Genomic DNA, 20,782 nt, shown 5'->3' with positions numbered 1-20,782 from the left:
GAGGAATTATTGAGAGGAAGAGTTCAGTGAAAAAGTATGCAATTTCAATATTTTGTCAAATATTTTGCTACGTCTACGTGGAAAGGATGATAATTCGATATTCAAGTTTCTGCCTCACGATATTAACATGATAAACTTGATTCTTATCAATTTTTTGGATACTTTTACTGAGATGTTTGGTCTTATATCCGATTAGAAAGTGTTTTTGCGGAAACGTTGTGGGTATGGATAACAATATAATATGGCACAGCCCTGTAGCTCAGCTATCTGATACATCACCCACGCCAATACAGATATCGATGCAATACAAACATAGCTTGACATTACATTAAAGTTTATCCGACACCTCGGCCCTGTATATTCTCAATATGTTAACTGTGATATTAACTTTTCATGTCCCTGTCGACATTGGTATAAAAATAAGTTTAAACTTCAACTTCAACTCAATACAACAGAGTATTATTATTAAAAATAGAAATAAATAGTCGATGTCTGTTAAAATATGGTTTTAGAAGAAAACAATCTCAACGTTCATGAGCCAATGTTGTGCCCTTAATATTTAATATTTAATACGTCCATGCGCATTGCGATGGGTTTTTTTTTTCTGTCAAAGAAGGAAAATTGTTTGAAAAGACTACATAGACAATACGTTTCAAGATCTGTATGTTATCAATTGCAATATCAGATATCTCGAACAGTATAGACTGCTGAAGGCAATGATAAGTGCATGCTTGGATATTATTAAAATTGTACAATTGCTTGAAATCTACCTGCTAGTAGCTGAAGGCTGCGGACAGATTAACATTGGTCGTGAGCTGACATGACCGACACTGTCTGATATTGAGCCCCCTTGTCCTGTTGGCAGAAACTAAGATTTGTTTGTCAGATCATCCAAGATCAATTCCACACTTATCATGTCCTTGTAAGTTGTATTAAAAGACACGTAGGCCTATTTGGATTTTTTTACGATTAAAAAACACATCTCACCCAATTTCATAGTGGTTCGTTGACAGTGGCTGGGCGAGCGGTTTAAGGGAGATATCAAGGGGGGGGGGGCTAAGTAGTTGGGGTCGTGACAATGTTTTCTTTTTTTAGCACCTCGGTGAATCTTTTTGAACGATTATAGTCTGAGTATACTTGGTAGTTGGTAAAAACAAGCCCTACTCGTCGGACTACCTTTACTAGTAGCAAGCAAGCAAATTTATACTACCTATCACTATTAACATACATAGGGAATTTCCCTTAAATTATCCAACCGGACCTTATTTCACTACCAGATAAGATAATTCAGAGAACTTACACATTGCTGAAATCATTTTGACGATCGTAAATACGATGCATTCACTGCAATTTGATACCTAGGCCTATATAATAAATGGATTTTCTGTAAAAATTATATAGCCTACGGCTCATGGTTTATTTTGGTTGTTTCAGATAGCGCTCATTAATTATATCACCAAAAATAACTTGATGCCAACTTGCCAAGTTCGCGCATGAAATATCTTTTTAAACGTCTCATGTAGCACATCAAATTGACAAGTATTTTGTTTACGTTGACCCATGAACTATTTGCAGCGAGCGTAGGATCTATCGTGTCTATTGACAGTCTTCAAAAGTGCTCCAGATGATAAGATGTCCTAACCTTTTATGACCTTTTTTACACACAAAATTGCGTCTACAGGGTGTTTCAAAAGAATAGAGAAGTGGTACTTACGTCTTTTGCGAGCTCAACTTTTTGATATTATGACAGTATGCTTATTATTTGCAGAATGTTGCCTCCAAATTTCATACTTTATAGCACATTCTGACAACATTACTTGACATGTCTCATATTAATGTTTGTATATAATAAACTTTTGAATATATAGGCCTGACCTACTTTAGTGCCTTGTCTTGTGACAAATTTATACAGTATTGCAAACTTATACAGACTACCCTGTAGTCCACTTGCCCATTGTGCATACTCTGGATATTGTATTTAAGCTTAAAACTCTGATTTAATTAATGTGTGCACAATTGATAGATTTTCACATCTGATCTTTTCAGTCACCCTACTCCCTCTGTTTGTTAGCTTCCCAAGTGGACTACTGACATTGGATTGCGGTTTACATGCTTAACACGGCTGTCTATGAGCTTCTATGGATGAGATTGTCGGAAATCTGGCCTACTAAAATTGGCGATGATGTAATGCATCTTTAAATGGACCTGGCTTGTGATTGGTCGCCCAGATCTCGTTATGGTTTAAATCCTCCGGGTACCTGTCATTACCATTAATAACTACATGGTACACAAGTATGTGGCCTACGCCGCCTTTGTGTTGTGTAATTGCATGAACGCGTCATAAGTCAATGAGCGCGTCTTGTATTTGCTTGCGGTTAAATTTGATTGATAAACAAGTATGATTGACAGTGTGAGTGTTAGGGACTTTGCCTGTTCAAAATCACGTTTTTAATTGAATGTCCATAGTCTATTTTTAACCTGGAATTTCGCGATTAATAAACTGGCAGATTCTAAAATCAGAATTGTTCAGTACTGAAGTGCCAATACAATTATGACATTATGATATGTTGCATTTAATAATATAAGCCACTTTACTTTTACTGTCACTAATATAATTATATTAACTTTTTCATAACAATTTTATACTAGTATTTTGATGTATTAAATATCAGCCTAATTTCGAGTTCAACTGAATGCTTTCATCATGATTAACATGCTTTTATTTATCAAAAATAGACTATGGCATAGTCTAAAACTTATATGGTGTCAGAGGTGTAATGGTAAAAGTAGTTTCTGATGCCTCTCCTAACGCATTAAAAAAGTGACTCTTTAACATTTTGCGTTAAATCCAGGATCTGTGCTTGAATATACCGGTAGCTGTTTTTCCTGTCACGTCGAATTGAGAAAGCATCCAAAGTTTGTGGTTTGCCTGAAAAACAAAAACCACATCGCCAGTACCCAATCATATTTTGTTGGAAAATAACCGCGTGTGTTGGTTTAGGTTTTGGCGTGACAAGCGAAAGGAGAAAACTACCCATATCCCTTGAAGAACATGAATTTTTGAACTCTCAAATTTATACTTCTAGCCGGATGGCTAACCACTGTCAACGAACCCATATGACACTGGGTAAGGTTTGCTTTAATCGTAGAAAAAATCCAAATACGTGTCTTTTAATACAACGACCTGCAAAAACTCCAATATGTTAATGTGGAAACAGTGGAATTGATCTTGGATGATCTGACAAACAAATCTTAGTTTCTGCCGCCAGGGCAAGGGGGCTCAATATCAGACAGTGTCGGTCATGTCAGCTCACGACCAATGTTAATCTGTCCGCAGCCTTCGGCTACTAGCAGGTAGATTTCAAGCAATTGTACAATTTTAATAATACCCAAGCATGCACTTATCACTGCCTTCAGCAGTCTATACTGTTCGAGATATCTGATATTGCAATTGATAACATACAGATCTTGAAACGTATTGTCTGTGCAGACTTTCCTTCTTTGAACGGAAAAAATAAACCACATGAGATAGCGAATATTCTGATTTCTGAGCTGACTATAGTCTGGTAACTACGAGAAAAAAAAGGTCCTACGTGTCGGACTACTAAATTAGGTAGCATATCACAATTCTAGTATTTTGGATTTTCACGGTTCTCAAATAAATCACGTTTTTCCTTAGTCTGGCTTGGGGGTTTACGGTTGCGGCAGCGATTTAAAGTTAAAATCAACAATTGCCAGGTTAGACTTCTGCTTGATGTTGAAGAAGTCTTTCATTTGTTTACATCAAATTGTTTATTGAATTGTCCATCCATGCGGAAGCATGCTATATTAATTAAAATACGTACCCAACGCATCCCGTGTCGTTTCCAGATCATCTTCACCAATATGAGGAAAGGCCGTAATTGCCGGCCTCTCCACCGGCTACCTACGGCCGGGCGATTGTTTGATACTGAGTAACCCCTCCAGCTCTTCTACTTGCCCTCGCCCAATTCAATGATCAAAATAGCGTTACTCCACGTTGGGATGCCGTTTTCTGTAAGAAAGAAAAAACAGAAACATACGTTTAAGGTGTTAGACTTTACAATATACTCGATGCAATACCCAACCTGATAAAGAAAATGTTTTTAGACACCATGCATAGAGCTCCACAACAACATTGCCGCTAGTTATATGGGCCTTTGTATATAGCCTACCTACATGACCTATATGATGCATACTTTCTTTTTGAATGTTATTTTTATGTATAATCTAAATGTTTCCTTGGTCTTGCCTTACTTGAAAGCTCTTGAATTCAGGGTTATAATAACTTATGCGGTATTATGTTTATTTGTTAATGCATTGTTTCCACTGGAAAAGTTAAGCCGTATACGTTAAAGTTAAACTGTATATTATCCACGTCCGTCGACGTCCACATGTGATTCAATCGTCTTAGCAGATTATAATCCGGTTAATAATCCAATAGCATGAGTCACCATAAACGGCTATGGTGGAACACCAAAGTTATGTACAGCTAGAGCGACAATGGCCTTAATATTAAATCACATTGCAAAATAATGACCGGGCTCTAGTCTTCGGTAATTTGACATCATTATACAAACAAAACAACACATTACACATCACACTTTACAATCTTGTATATATTCCAACATAGACAGTAGAGAGAATGTCTATGATTCCAAATTGTTGCTTACGTGTATAAAAGTAGACTGGTTTCAGTGAACAATGTAGTCTCCCAGGTGTAGCATAGGCCTACACCACGCAGATACTAGTCTGATTCATTAATTAAATTAGCAAACGAATATCACATATGATGTACATTTAATTGATGACGATATATGACGTTCGAAAATCCTCCCAAGCTAAACCAGTATGAGTAGGTCCTATATCACGAAATACGACAAAGTGAACAGTATCACGCATAAAAAGCAAATAAAATCCAGTTTGCCACCAACAGCTACTACAGTATATCCAATGTGTCTTAACTATATCCAATTGGTTTTAGCGTTGGTATTACACATAGGCCTGTTCCAATTATGCTGACATTAACAGAGAACATTTTCACTTGTTTTCAAACAAAAGAGCCGTCTATCTTGCAACACATGACCCATCGTAAGCAATCATTTTGGCTCGACAACCATGAAAACACCCAGAACCGTAGACACTACAGTAGCATCGCTAAGTTCACGCAAATTGTGTGACCTGCTGAACACCCACCAGTTGGTGAAGTACTTTTGGCAGTAAAATGTCTCCACGAGCACAATCCAGTCAAGGTCGACATAAAATGGGTTCTGAACTTTCCTGGTTCATCAGCAACGAGCAGACAAGAGTTGACTATACAGGATAAAGTTTCCAACATGCGCAAAACATTAACATGTTTGACAGTTCTTGAGCGAAAGTTTGTTCAGATATAGACGACTTGCTTATCTTGTAGTCTATACTCCAATCCTGATATCCCACTGTCGCTTACAAAGGCTTAATGTGACCTTCTGACCCTAGATTCAACGGGATGCACGTCAAGTAACAACTTCCTCCTACATAAACTCCCTTTCCATGTTTGCAACACCTGCACGGTGCATGTACAGTATACGTGTACTTTGATAGTACTGTGCTATTTTTCTAAAAATTGTTTATCAAATTAAACATTAATGAATATTATCATATCAACAATGGGCAAGGTCCATAAGATTTCATGATTTCGGTAGACCTACACGCACAGACTATTTATATATTCTTAGAGCAGCTTGTCATGACGAAGGAAAAGTCATTTGGAAGTTTTCGAAGGTTATGGGCTATGGCATTGACAGAAATCAGAATACCAAAATAAAAGCTGCTGCGCCTAATGTTCAAATCCAATTACGCGTAAATTGAATATGCTTTTGGGCCGTCCACGCTTCATTAAACATTACAAAACAAACTAATTTGCTGCCGACTTACTGTGGAAAGAAACCAAAACCTCTGGTTAACATACAATGAAAGCATTGTTTTTGTAGATCCAAATCAGTGGCTTCATTTAGTTTAATGTTCATTACACAGACCATGGAGGTATATATATAAATATTTATATACCTCCATGCACAGACCTACTCCTTTGTGACATTTGTGACATTTTTGAAAGTGCGACAGTCTATTGAAAATAAGGTATGATTTAATTGGCCTTTTTTTATATGATATAAACCTGTGCCATTTGCAATAGTCAACATGCAACATTCAACAATCCGGAGATTTATAATATACCACGATAGGCTAGGCTACCAATTAATAAGCAATAAATCAAAGACTTTAGAGCGTTGCGCTTTGGTGCTTGATTGTCTTTTTCTTACGGGCTTATCTTGGTTTTTCCTGGCCAGGCTCAGTGACCTTGAACATTGGTAACGTAAAAATGTCAACTCCCAGGTACGCAGTGGGCCAAAAAGCTTTAACCTGAGCCATTTGGTACACAAAATATAAATACACATGAATACATCATTTATTCATTATAAACAGCGACGACAAAAACATCTTCATTCACCAGGTCAAGTGCATATCTTCAACAGTATCCACTCCCCCATATTAATATTAGGCCATCTGATGTCCTTGTTATTCCTATCGGATATATCCCGTGGATACATAAAATCAAATTTAGTCCCGAACCAGTAAAAAAAGCAGGGCATATGGCATATGACATTAAAGAAGTGAAACATGCCAATCTGGCTCCCTAACACACGCATCAGTTTTCCCGCATGCAATTTTATATCTTCCTGTTTTTTTAAACATTTCGCTATCCGGCTATTGTAGAAACTAACCTTGAAAAACATGGCATGAGATTGATGTAAAGTAAGACTATTATTTAATAATTAAAAACCTCGTTTTGGTCCTTGTACTAGTTTACTTATGATTTATATGAAATATAGTTATCATAATATATATTATAGCCACTGCAGCTGTGAATTCAGAAAAACATCTTCCGAATAAAATGTAGTTTGCATGTTTACTTGGATTCTTTTTGACGACCACCCTAGTGTCTCGTGCCCAAGGTCTCGTAATCACCTACTCAGTACGTAATCATATTATGCACCACAATCTATCTGTGTACAGACTGTCAAGTTGGAAGGCAAGACGAACATAAAAGGTTACATATGAGGTCAATGCACATTAGGCGCTCTGTAGAGTTTCTAGGTCTCAAATTTACATCACCCAACATGACGTGGTCTCGTGTTTTGCTATGCATTAAGGCATGTAATGGGAGTCGAAAGGTGAATAATCATGTGCTTGCACATGCCAGAATGTGTGTCTTCGTATCTTTTTTTAAAGACAAAATAACCTTATTTCTATTTATATATGCTCACAAAGACAAGGTTTTTGTCGAAATTGGTTGTCATGGATGCACAGCGTCATCATCCCTTTATCTTCGTGTCAGAAATTGCCATGATAGTAGGGCGAATCCACTAGTTTTTCAACAGCCATGCATGGCGAGTTTATTCGATATAGGCCGATCGACTCAGGCTAAGTACACCACCAGTTAAAATACACGCTTCTTCCCCTTTACGAATGCAGTGTTGCCATTTATCAGCTGAAATTACTAATTTTTACGATCTGTGTATGCTCATTATCCTCTTAACGTTGCCAACTCAAGAAAATTCGATTTTTCGTCAGTTTTTGTTTTCAAGATGCAAGTTGTTTGTTCAATACGCACAGTAACGCTTATCATATTCTTTCAGCTCATATATTCAACTGCAAGTCATACAAAACTTTTGTACAAAAAGCAAAAATAACGGTATATATTAAAGGGTTTGAGAATATAATCACATCAAAAGAATCTACACCATCATATCACAACATGTAGTCTATTTTCACTGTAGGAATAAAATCAATTCATGCAACGAAGGAATGTGATCTTATTGTCCCTGAGTTTATTATTCTATACAGACCATTGAAAGACTCAACCTTCAACAATACTCCGGTCGAGTTTTGATTTCATCCCTAATGCTTTTAATAACCATAAACGTGATAAAGCCAAAATGTATGTTACTTGCACAAAGAGCATTATAGTAACACCATATGGTGGTCAAAGAAGGAAAAAACACACGGAAGATTAAAAGAAGACTAATACAGCCAAAATATATAGAACATAACCAGCAAGACAGCTGCAGACGGTATGCATTAAATATTCCCCTTTCCAAAATGGCAACAACAACACCCATTAAAATTTGATACACTATTTGTATCTAAGGCCTATATGTTATCCTTTTCTGACAGTTTTTCCACTGTCAGGCTCTAAACTTGATAGAATTATGCATCCTGAAGATTTAATCAAATGCATGCTTTTTCCCTCCATTTAACACAGCGTCTCCGCCGGCAATGATCACTATAATTTACCAGTACATTACCAGACTGTCATAAAGTCACATAAAAGCAGTCATAAAGCTACACTTTCTATAATTTACCGATATACGTTTCCTTTTAAACTTCTTCAGAAAACCTCATGAGCGAAATATTACATACAAATTGGAAAATGGTTTAATTAAAATGAAGGTTCAATATAACTTCATGCATTTCATTTCAAGTATGTGGAACATACAAAAAAGACATTTCATTTCTTACAATTTCCGATGAACATGATGAACTATTTTATTTAATTGACGGTGAAATTGAGCGCGGAAAACGTGATTGTGCATCTTATTTGATTTTTACCCGAAAGGTCAAAACCTTTGGAAACAAGGTGCTTACCATGCTTTACATGGTTCAAACTGTGGTTCAAACATGGCTTCCATGGTTCAAGTAACAGCATGAAACTTTGATTATTAATTTGCATGCGGTCAGCATACGCTATAAAACAGTCTACAATGTGACTTACCATCTACAGTATTAGTATTAAAGTTGTAGCTATTGAACTAAAACCCCAATTTTAAATAATGCTGGGAGCCAATTGTCTATTATTTCTAGTAATTCAACAATGACTCTCGGCTTGAGAAGTTTAAAACTATATATCCACTCGGCCTTCGGTCTCGCTAATCGGCCTTCGGCCTCGTTGTTCGGCTTCACTGAGCCCCCCCCACACACACACATATAGCCGAGGTCATTCTTGAAGGACTAATTATTTCGGAAGCTATGCCTTTTCACTTTAACCGTACAGCACAGTCTGATATACTATTTTGTAATATATAAAGGAAGTTGCTCTCACATAAGCTCGCAAGGGTACCAATATGCTGCGACCATTGTATTTTGTTCCTTAATTATGGGTGTTAAATGAGTCACACCACTTATGGCCACATGCACAGAGCATAGACTCTGAATGCACAGAGGAACTGACTATACACCTATTACATGTTGCTTTGATGAAAGACAGAACAGAATTTACATGGGTTAATTGCAACCTTGACTATAGTAATTCCCTAAGGAACTTGAACCAAAGTGGAATGGCATCTTTAAGTTGAATAACTAATTACAAAGATAAACACCTAAAATTAAGGAACAAAATACTATGGTCGCAGCATATTGGTACCCCTGCTAGCACATATGAAAACATTCAAAACAAGTTATGACATAATAGTATTTCAGTTTGTGCTTTATAGGAACCAAATCGTCAATTCGTCCGTATGCAGAATTAGATATGCTTAAGTTATATACACGTATAACGTCTTACGTCTGTCGTTTGATTTAGATGCCATTATGTCCTGGCACTATGTTTTCCACCCTAAATTACTACGTCTTTGCGAGATACAATATGTTATATCGAACAAAATGTTTTACTACATAAATGAGTAAAAATGCTACTTTACGTAAGAGCTAGCTACTCACTTTCAGTTGCAAGTTGTACTCTCCGCAGTAACTATTGCTGACACAAACACGGGACCTGTACGATTTAATCATCTTCAAAGATACAGCGTACGAGAATCAACTTTTTAAAGATCTCGATGCATTGTGTTCTGAGTTACAACTGTTCTGATCTATTCTCTGTTAATGCAGACTATACATCATATTACAACCTAAAATCTTCGTTTTCCGTAAGCATATATAGATTTATAGAACGTCAATTTCTCTCTTATACATAGCATGTGCAGAAGGTGTCAATATATAATATGGATACCATGACACTATATGTTTGCAGCCATAATCTATAGAAATTTTCCAAGAAAATTTTATTTGCCCACAATCGTTATTCGTCCGTATATGTAGACAGTGGTATAGACAATAGAGATTAAGAAGCCATGCTTATGGGCTCGGTTCAATTCTGTTTTCTTCGTTATACCAGAGAAGACATAGGCTACGTTCTTTCAACATAACTACAGTACTAGATGCATGTTATCAGGAAACAATATCAATATTTAAAATGCCTTTTAATATTATATTGTGCACAAAGTAGATGATGATGAAGAATTCACACAGCACTACAGGTTGAGTCAAAAAGAAGTAAACTTATGTTTGAGGGGCTGTAACTAGAGGTGTGTAAGGAATCTGCTATAAATGAAAATATCATTGAAAAGAACAAATTCTATACGTCTAAATAAAAAAAGAATTGTTGCAATTGCTCACAACAAACTAAAGTTACACTCACTTGAATACAACCACCCATTTTTGTAGCTGCACACGGCTGATTGATTTTCATCTATTTCAATTTCGACGAATCAACAAAGTGCTAACAGGATTTATTGTTGAAATGACAACTTTTGCTTTTAATTAATAATCAACAAGTTTGTAGGGATCCCAATTCAAGTCTTTACGAACAATCCGGCAGAAGCTTGATTGGGGAATGTTGGGTAAGGGTTTGCGTCTTGAGCAGATCTTTGGGTCTTGCTGTAACGCATGTCTAACTCTGGCAATGTTCACTTGTGATCTAGCAGTTCATGGTCTGCCTGAAGCTTCCGGCTGTATGTTCCTTAGTGTCCCATGTACATTGAGCTTGTTCACATTCTTATATACTGCTCCCTTAATACATGGAATCCGCGGATATCCGATTAGCTGTAGGAAATTGGACACGAAAAAACCCTTCAGTTGGACTCTTAGTTTCATGATATATACTTCGTCGACAGAAATGTGCGTTCCTGTGCCGTAAATTGTGGTGCCATATTGTCATATTAAAGGACCCTTTAATTGTTGATAAAAACCACACCTGCCACGTAACTTTATTTGCATTTGAATATCGCGCCTTACCAATCAATATAATATGTACTTGGGAACTGAAACCGTGTGCAGCTACAAAAATGGGTGGTTGTATTCAAATGAGTATAACTTGAGTTTGCTGTGAGCAATTGCAGCAATTATGTTTTTAATTTAGACGTGTAGAATTTGTTCTTTCCAATGATATTTTCATTTTTAGCAGATTCCTAACATACCTCTAGTTACAGCTCCTGAAACATGAGTTCACTTCTTTTTGACTCAGCCTGTATATTGAATGGGATTGGTTTCGGTCAACCAATAAATGTAACCTCTATAATTGTGAAAATGTGAAAAAAGAATACATAAGCCTCGGCGTATTTATATGCTGCAAAAGTCCAACTTTCATTGTCAGATGTCTTGTGGACTTGCATTTGCCTGATATCATGGATATAGTCCTTTTGTGGAAACGGAATATATTGTTAAGCTTGTTTTAAAATGAGGGAAATTATCAAAGACTTAAACCGAGCCAATGTCACGTCGCATGTTTCTTTCAGTCCAGCTATGCAGTCCATGAATCCTGCCCATTCGTCATGTTCGTTGCTAAAACATTTGAATCCAGTTTAAATCAATGACCCAAATAACCAGTGGCCGTAAAGAGAATGTGACCCGGGGAATGTGACAACCATACTTACGGTAAGATTAAGTTGACCAAAATCGCCATTCCTCCGTATACTTTCAGAAGAAGAAGCCATGACGATACATATCTTCTTGTGATTTAGATGTCATATGTTTATCATCATTGAATGACTCACGTAATAATGCTATGTATTTTGGGAATTGATAAATATATTTAGATATGAATCATAACTTGTAACAATTTCTATATAAAATCCAAACATTCTAGCTATAATGAGGAAACTTGAATGAAATGGCACGAATGTGCTAGTTTAATTATTAATAATTTTCTCGGGAATTTTCTGTTCCATCTTTGTATATTTCCACCCGTTGTCTTTTTTAGTTTAGGCTTCCTAGTCGAGCTTTACACATCAATATGAATTCTCACGTACAAATAACACATACTACACTTTGGCAAACATTGTAAAAAGAGGTCATTGACCTTTGCGCGTGACAAGTGAACATTATAAACTTTTGGCAATGTGCTATGAATCTTTGGCGGTTCAAGTTCAATGTCTCAGTTCCGAATTCCATTAGTTGCACGTGAGTATTCTTCATAAGATCTAAAAAGAGAAGTACACATTTCCCAAGATTTTGTTACTGACAGTGCAAGTCCGTACGGAGGATTGTTTTTGGGGAAGTGCTGATTTTGAAAAAGCGGACCTTTCTACCAGGGGTGGCGATTTGGTGAAAAGTAGAACTTCTTCCTAAAATTTGTACCTTTTTTGAAAAAACAACAACAAAAAAACAAAAAACACATAAAGAACCTGATTTTTTTTGCTCGTTACGCTCGCAAATTGGAATATTTTAGGACCTTTGTTTATACTTTTCCATATTTGCAAACGGGCCTGTGACTGAGCGAGTACGCGTCTGCACCCTCTTGTATAATGACGACTCCAAATACTGGGAGAAAATGTTCACATTACGTGCATGCAGACAAGAGTGTTTTACGAAAGGCTAAATATGTTAAAGGAGTATTTTGTGATCATAGCATACTATTTTTATGAAATTTTCAGTAGATATCCACGAAAAAAGCTTATTCCCAAAATTTCAGTTGATTCCGATTCAAGTTGCGTTTGTAATTTACGCACGATTATATGTATTACACTGCTCCATAGACAATGTGTTGTAATTTCGTTCAGGTGTACCATAACGTAATTTGAATTTGGTGATATTTTGCTAAACGAATTAATCTGCATGAATTTGTTTGTACATACATTTGTAGACATTACGTAGCCAGAGGTTTCCAGTGGTATAAATATCTCACCTTTTTCCTTTTCTTTTTTAGGACAGTGGGGGGGAATGAAGCTGTGGATCTCGAAATGCCCCTTTAAGGGGCTGGCATTTTCTTCGGAAGGGGGGGTCCCAAAAATACTGGGGGGTCATAGAATTTTCAGACCAAAAATAGGGGGTTATAATTTTTTAACACCCAAAATAGGGGGGGTTGTAGAATTATTAAGGGCTGGTGACTTAAAAAATTTCGCACATTCTTTAACATCGCAGTCGAAATGTGCTTACAATCTATGCAAAATTTTTACATGCTCCGCGCGCCTTCTTTACACTTACAATAAAAATTTTACCGCGCTCCACACACTTTCTTCACTTTTAAGTTTTGACGCGCTCCGCGCCTTAGTTCCGGCAATGAATAATTTTTCTTGAGTCTGTGTAGTTGGAAGGGGGGGTCATAAAAATTTTCGACCCGCGATAGGGGGGGGGTCGTAAAAAAATTTTGCCCGCGATAGGGGGGTCATAAAAAATTGACTCCGGTCACCGACATATTTGGGACCCCCCTTCCGAAGAAAATGCCAGCCCCTAAATGACGTTTATTTTTCTTTATTTTTGCGTTAAGCATTCAGCATGTTTGGTGTATGGGTTTAAAACAGCATGAATTCTCATTCTTCTGCAGTAAGAACCGATACTACCACTAACACATTTCATAATTTTAAGCACCGTGGTCACGTATGAAAATGACTGCATTTTGAACATGTAATAGGGAAAGGTTACAGAGTTCTCTGGGAGAGAGGCATTTCTCATCTTGGAGTAGCATTGCAATATTTTCTTATCATTGAGGTGTTGAAACCGTTCAAAGCAATTATGAACCAATAATTGTGCCTTAGAGGCTCGCCATTACAAAATAAACACCATTACTATTATATCATTTCCCTCGTTATCATATAACTTATGTTGTACATCATAGCATATTTTTGTCGTATTACACTGTGCTCATTTGAAAATAGATTTAACAAATTCCGTGATTGTGCTGTTTAAACATTATTTTAAAAACCACTGAGACACAGTTTGATGGAATCTACATAGCACCGGTTTTGAACCCTTTTCCGGAAGAAGTTTGTCTAACACATTTTCTTGAATGACGAGTTTCCGATTGCAAAGACAATTTCAATTTTACAGAACCAATCAGTTAAAGTTTCCCACGATCAAAAGCCGATTAGATCTAAATTACAGTATGTTACACCATTCTTATTTCCTGCGTTCAAATTAAGTAATTTCAATTGAAATCTATACACCTATGGAAGACATGTCCTTAATCTCCCACACAGGGAGTGTGAATTTCAAATGGGGCCATCCATTCAGTGTCGTCTGCTCCAAAATGGGTTATTACCTAGGTGGGTTTACACCCACCTAGGTATTCTTTTTTAGTCCATTCCTTCCGCTGGCAACAGAGACTCAGAGAGGGTTAAAGTATGAAACCCAAGTTGATGTCATGGAAAATTGTTTTGCCTTTGTTTACTAGAGGCTGTTCCTCTGTGGTAATAGTGTGTGTTAGAACCTGTGAGGGTTAATATTGTGGGCAGTCTCCGTGGGACTTGCAAAGAAAGTTTAGTAAAACCATAAATAACTGATGGCACCTCTGGGATAGCTGCTATGAGGAAAGTGGAATTTGTTTTTGTAATTCTTTAACATGTCTAACATCTGATGTTTGTTTGCAGCAGCTATTATCATGATGATGCTCAAATTGTTGAGCCGATTCAAGTGATTTAATGCTTGTGGGTGACAGTTTGGAATTATGTGCTGTGGTCCAGCTTTCTGAAAATAAGGACAAAATAACTTGTTGCAAGTATTTGTTCTTTGCTGTAGCTACTTCAATAGCTTTTCAGTCAGTGCCCCAAACATTTGTAGATTGGTTTTTGATTTGGTTTCTAAAATTTAAAGATGTCTTTTCCAAAATTGCACATATTTGCTAACAAATCGCGGCTTTGCAGCAATTGCAGGCATACTTGTAGTATGTCTTTTTGAATTTGTACTCATTTTGTGGGACAGGGACAAATAGCATAATTTTGAGGTTTACTAAATACTTGCTAGCCCAGCCAGGGTACAATGACATGAACGATCTAGACCCAGGGTCTTTGATGTGAAAATAATGGCATATCCAGTGGAGTAGTTTTCACTTGGAAAATGTGTTTATACCCTCTATATCACTGAATCATGAAAAAAAAAATAATAATACAAATTCATGTAGGCCTATACAAAATGTCCCAATTGAAAAATCGTGTACAGATAGGCCTAATACTGATATCAGAGACATGGCACACTAATTACCTAGGTGGGTTTACACAAACCTAGGTATTAGAATCAGTCGTGTTGTACTTCCGCTGGCAACAGAGACTCACCTATCATGGCCCAGTTCTTGAACCCCAATATATTTGTATATTCATTGAATAACCTTTGACAAATTTGGGTACAAAAAAACTCATACTCTGTAACAAATTCAAAATGCTATGTCACTTGCACATATAATCATGGAAGTATACTATATAGTGAGCATGGTCAGAACAGAGATCAAAAGTAGAATCAGACTTGCAGCTGGAAGTTGATTCCCAATTGGGTAATAAAACCACCCCTTGCTGCAACCCAGTCACAACTCTAATTTCACTGACCTCCAAGCAGGTGATGTCAGCCACTTACTCCGATTTCACCATTCAGAAGTTCACTGGCGGTTGTCATGGTTGTTGTGGATATTATAATAATGTGCAGATGATGAGCATTGATCATGTTGATTACCTAGCTGGGGGATTTACAACCCCCCCCCCACCGAGCTAGGTACTGTTTTGCTATTCGATCTTTCTTACCTATCTGGGGGTTTACAACCCCCCGAGCTAGGTACTGTTTTGCTATCCAATCTTTCTTTTTTCTTCTTCTTTCTGACAGTAACTTCAAATTGCTTCTCCTCCTACATGTAATTGAGGTCAAAGGTCATTAAGAGGGCATTTCCGGTATTTAACCAAATACCTTCAAACTGCTTCTTCTGTCACATATTATATATAGTACAATGATGTCATTTGCATGCATCGGCTATACCACACGCCTATAACTTGCATACAGAATTGGGGTCAAAGGTCGTTAAGGGGGTAAAATCTTACAATTGTATTATCTGGATATCTGTAAGGGGTATGGGGCTCAAAGTCGGTGACGACAAATCTCATGACCAGGGGAACGTTTTGCAGGGGTCAGGGCAAAGGTCATGCAGATGTGAAATTTTAGAAATGCATTTCCTGTACATCTGTAAGGAGTACGGCGCTCAAACTTGGTGACAACAAACTTAATGATCAGGGGAACATTTTGGGTCAAAGGTTATCTGGGGTTAAATCTTAGAATTCACTTTCTGGATACCTGCAAGGGGTATGGGGCTCAAATTCAGTGACAACAAATCTCATGATCAGGGGAACATTTTGCAGGGGTCAGGTCAAAGGTCGTATAGAGGTCAAATCTTAAAATGTCTTTTCTGGACATCTGTAAGGGTACAGGACTCAAACTCGGTGACAACAAACTTGATGACCACGGAAACATTTTTGAACATTTTGCAGGGGTCAGGTCAAAGGTCATCTGGGGTCAAATTTTAAAATTGCATTTTCTGGACATCCGTAAGGAGAAAGGGACTCAAACTCGGCGACAACAAACAACATGACCAGGGGAAAATTTTTGGAAAATTTTGCAGGGGTCAGATACCTCCACAACACCAACACGCCCCACCTAGGTTTGTGGTCTATGACCATCATTTGCCTCTAGTTCCAGTTGAAATCCATACACCCGCATGTTGAAGACATAACCTCAATCTTCCACACAGGGAGTGTGAATTTCAAGTGGGGCTACCTGAATGGGTGACTCCATCTGAAATCTACACCCCCTGTGCAAGAGATTAAGTTCATGTCTTCCATAGGGGGTGTATGGATTTCAAAGGGAACAGCCTATTGGGATATAAAAGGAGCGCTTTCTCTATAAAATATCCTGACGTATTGAAAAAGTCTTATAAAATTTTTACAAGAGTTTATCACCAACGTTCTTTTGATAAGACGACAATGAACCACATGACATTTACGTACAACACTGATTTGTTTTTACACAGACACACGTCTTACAAGAAATTGAAATAAAAACAAGAAATGACAATTCATCCAAGCTAACTGTCAATAGCAATGAGTAAGCATTTCACCCCTTTGCAATCTCAGCTGTTTTTCAAATGTCACTTACTTCTCAGCACTGATAATTTACCGAAACTGATGATGCAGAAAATGAATTTTTCATAAAATAACCTTCCATTACATCAGTAATGCATGAATAGGATTCCTTCTCAAATGTAAATGGACAACTTTGTTATACAACTACAGATATGGACCCATTTATCATAAATATTAATGTCGGTAAGTGATATGCGTAATTGGAAAATTATCTGTGAGGTGTGAAAAACGAGGCGTTGGAAAAGATGCAATTGATTGTGACATCCGCAGTGAATTCATTTTACATTCTTAAAAATGTTTGAATATAATTTCCTTCACTTTGTTCAGACTGCTATAGTTGTGATTGTAATGTGAATTGTTTGGCCTTTGATCATGATGTTTTGAAGAGATCCATATGTAATTGGATGAACCTGATTGGAAACATGGAAGTCCGGCGCTTTACCAACTGAGCTAATGGGGTTGAGATACAAATTTGCAGGTTTACTTGTTCGTATATAACTATGTGTATTGTGTATATATCGATGATTTGCTCAAAACCCTTTTATGTTTTCAAAAGCGCTCGATAGTAAGCACATATGTTAACTATGGAGTTTTTACGATAGTATTCGCAATGGTTGATAAAAAACATTGTCTGCAAACTCATTTTGAATATTTTGAATGTCAAGAAGGAAGAACATGGCAGAATCAAATATTGCTATATTGGGTGCATTTCTTGTTTAGAGATGACACGGAGGCGCTAAAAAGAGCTGTTTCTTATCACAAACGTCCTGCACGGGTTGAATGTAGGTGGTTGCTTCGTAAGATATATTGGTCTCGGAGCTCGGAGAAGCCACAAGATCGACATACTAAGGATTATTGAATGACAACAGTAAACAGCAATATTAGCAACAACATCTGAATAATCACGGTGTTACTGAACTTGACCTATGACAAAAGTTCTTCGAACATATGGTACATGTGACATATGTTCCTGTAACGTCTGACTTCATTGTTTTCCGTACTACTCCAATGGAAAGGTCATGCAGGGTATACCATATGGCCACGATACAAGAGCCTGATTGAACATTCTTGAAGGAATGGCTACATTATAAGAAACTGAGGGCTGAGTCTGATAGCTTCTGATCAAAACATACTATTTTCGATCAATCGATAGCTTCTGATCAGAACATTACTATTTCGATCAATCGATGACGTTACTCATTCGTATTATTCAAATCGACACTATGGACCACAATGGCCTCATCCCATTGTTCAATAACCTCAATAAAACGATCATAGTGCAAAATTTGACCTCAAGTTGAAGAGTATGAGTTTTTGTACCCAAATTTTCAAAGGTTTACAAATGTATTGGACTTAAAGAACTGTGCCCTGATAGATGAGCGTGTTGTGGATCCTAGTGCGACCAAATACAAGTAATTCGTATACATAAACAAATACTTTGTTTATCAGTGGTAAAATACAATACCTAGTTCTATTATGTAAGAGCTAGCTAACTCGCATTCACATCAGCATTACAGCACATTTAAATTGCAGTCGTATTTTCCGGTAACTATCCCTGACATAAACACGGAATCTGTACGATTTGATCATCTTCAATGCGACTGCATGCGAAGTAACTTTTTTGTTCTTAAGATCTTGATGTTTTGTAAAGCTAGGTAACAACACATCAGCTACAGCAGCGACGAGATTGTTTTTCACTCATGTCAGTGGCAAATATCAGTGTCAAGATTATGAGATATACAGAAAAAGATTCTGTCAGATGAAATATACTGGAAAGAAATGCTATAGGCTCATCCTTTATGGGTTGTGGTTTAACGTTTATGATAAGTGAAAATTCTTTCTCAAAATTGTACTGCGATAACTCAATATCCACAACAAGTCCGTTCCCATTGTGTCAGTCCGTTGTCAATCGTCATATTTAATGGAATTAAGCGTCGTATACAGAAAGAGGCCAATTCGGATGTGGGAAGGGGCAGTCCAATTGTCATTCTTTATATTTTCTGAAATAAAGGAGTCACGTAGAAAGGGATCACGTGACTTCGGATTGGGCATGTTGGGTAGAAACGAAATTGAAAGGTGAAATATAAAGGTGTTGATCATGTTGATGAAGGACGGTCCCATCATTGCCCTGAAAGACCGCTTTCAACAAATATTATTCCGCAACTTTGCTTATGATATTTACAATAAAAATTAACGTGGACTATTTTTAAATAGCGGTAGCAGAAAATTGATTTTGGGAAATAGAAAATTATAAAAAGTTGTACTTCAAAACAGCTTGCATTTAGCAGAGAGGTTACGATTCCCAAACGTACGTATCATACGCCCGTACATCATTTTCAAAATCACTCTCATGTGACGGGATTTTGAAAAGATGTACAGGCGTACGATACGTGCGTATGGAAATCGCAACCTCTCTAATGCATCAAACATACGTATCGAACACCCGTGCAATCTATTCAAAATCACTCTCCTGTGACGGGATTGTGAATAGATTGCACGGGCGTTCGATACTACGTTTGGAAATCGCAATCTCTATCTTTGATAAGCGTAGCATCACTAGCATGTACATGTATATATAGATGTATTTCATGTTCTGTGTCACATCACACACAAGGAAATAGCCCAGAATCATTAACTTGTGAGTAATTAACAATGCAAACCCATCGTAAGATTTATACATGTCTCAGAACATCATCTACACATAACATCGTTGCTGCCAACAAATGTGTAGCTTCAACATATTTCTCTTATCTAATCACGTCCGGATGCATTTAATGATAAGCATGATACTTAAGTTATTTGACGTTTGAAGCTCAAAGCTCAGAAAGTGCATGATAATCATCATTACGCCAAGCTATTTTCAAAATCTATATGCTATTATCCACTGACAGCCGGTTTGATGCAAAATCGGACCAAAACAAAATCATTTTGTCGGAATTTGTCAGATTGTCATTCAATCAAGTCATAACGCAGGTAACATAATTTTGAGACGCTTTGTTTCACGAAGTGAACAATAGTAGTAATAAACTAAAATAAATTATTACAGAATATAAAAACAATAACAGCATAATAAAAAAAATTAAATATATTTAATAAAATCGAAAAAAAAAACCCTACAAAAAGGCTACATGTACACCAGTTAATATTATAGTACTTAGAGAACGATACCATTCTAATCTGAAAACCGTGCAGGCTAATGCAAACCCTGGAGGCTAGATATGTCTACCAAAATACCCACAGAACGGTTGCCACAGATCCCATCTTGCATTGCGATTCGGGCATCGCTATTAATAAATTGCTACATACTGACAATAATATTCAGAAACATCCTTTCAAAAATAATAATAGAAACATAGTATAAATTACCCACCCACTAAAAATTGGTGACGGAGATGCTCGGCCACACTGACCCTCATTTTTCAACTCCCATCTCAACCAGTGACCCCCTTTTCTGATAATTCCTCATCAAATGACCATTTTCAAAATTTACAAAATATGATTTAAATACTTTTCTTCAAATTGTTCACAAAATTTCAATTTTTGATACTTGTTGAAAA

General features: G+C 37.0%; 1 protein-coding gene across 3 annotated transcripts in view; it reads right to left on the bottom strand.

Moving 5' to 3' along the window:
* LOC140147717 (uncharacterized) overlaps window positions 1-20,782 on the bottom strand; it is a 130,745-nt gene that overhangs the window by 40,984 nt on the left and 68,979 nt on the right. Inside the window, exons 1-2 of one of the 3 annotated variants that reach the window (XM_072169487.1) lie at window positions 5,215-5,445; window positions 3,846-4,033 (exon numbers count right to left, since the gene is read on the bottom strand). In XM_072169487.1, the coding sequence (XP_072025588.1) occupies window positions 3,846-3,875 (30 nt within the window). In that variant the 5' untranslated portion in view covers window positions 3,876-4,033; window positions 5,215-5,445. Of the gene's footprint in view, window positions 1-3,845; window positions 4,034-4,691; window positions 5,159-5,214; window positions 5,446-20,782 lie in introns of those variants that run through there. The other 2 variants (XM_072169493.1, XM_072169480.1) reach the window with 2 other exon arrangements.

The sequence above is a fragment of the Amphiura filiformis genome, chromosome 1 (genome assembly GCF_039555335.1).
Source record: "Amphiura filiformis chromosome 1, Afil_fr2py, whole genome shotgun sequence".
In the NCBI taxonomy this organism is placed as follows: domain Eukaryota; kingdom Metazoa; phylum Echinodermata; class Ophiuroidea; order Amphilepidida; family Amphiuridae; genus Amphiura; species Amphiura filiformis.
Note: the sequence above shows the minus strand (reverse complement) of the source record. Positions and strands in the feature narration are given on the sequence as shown.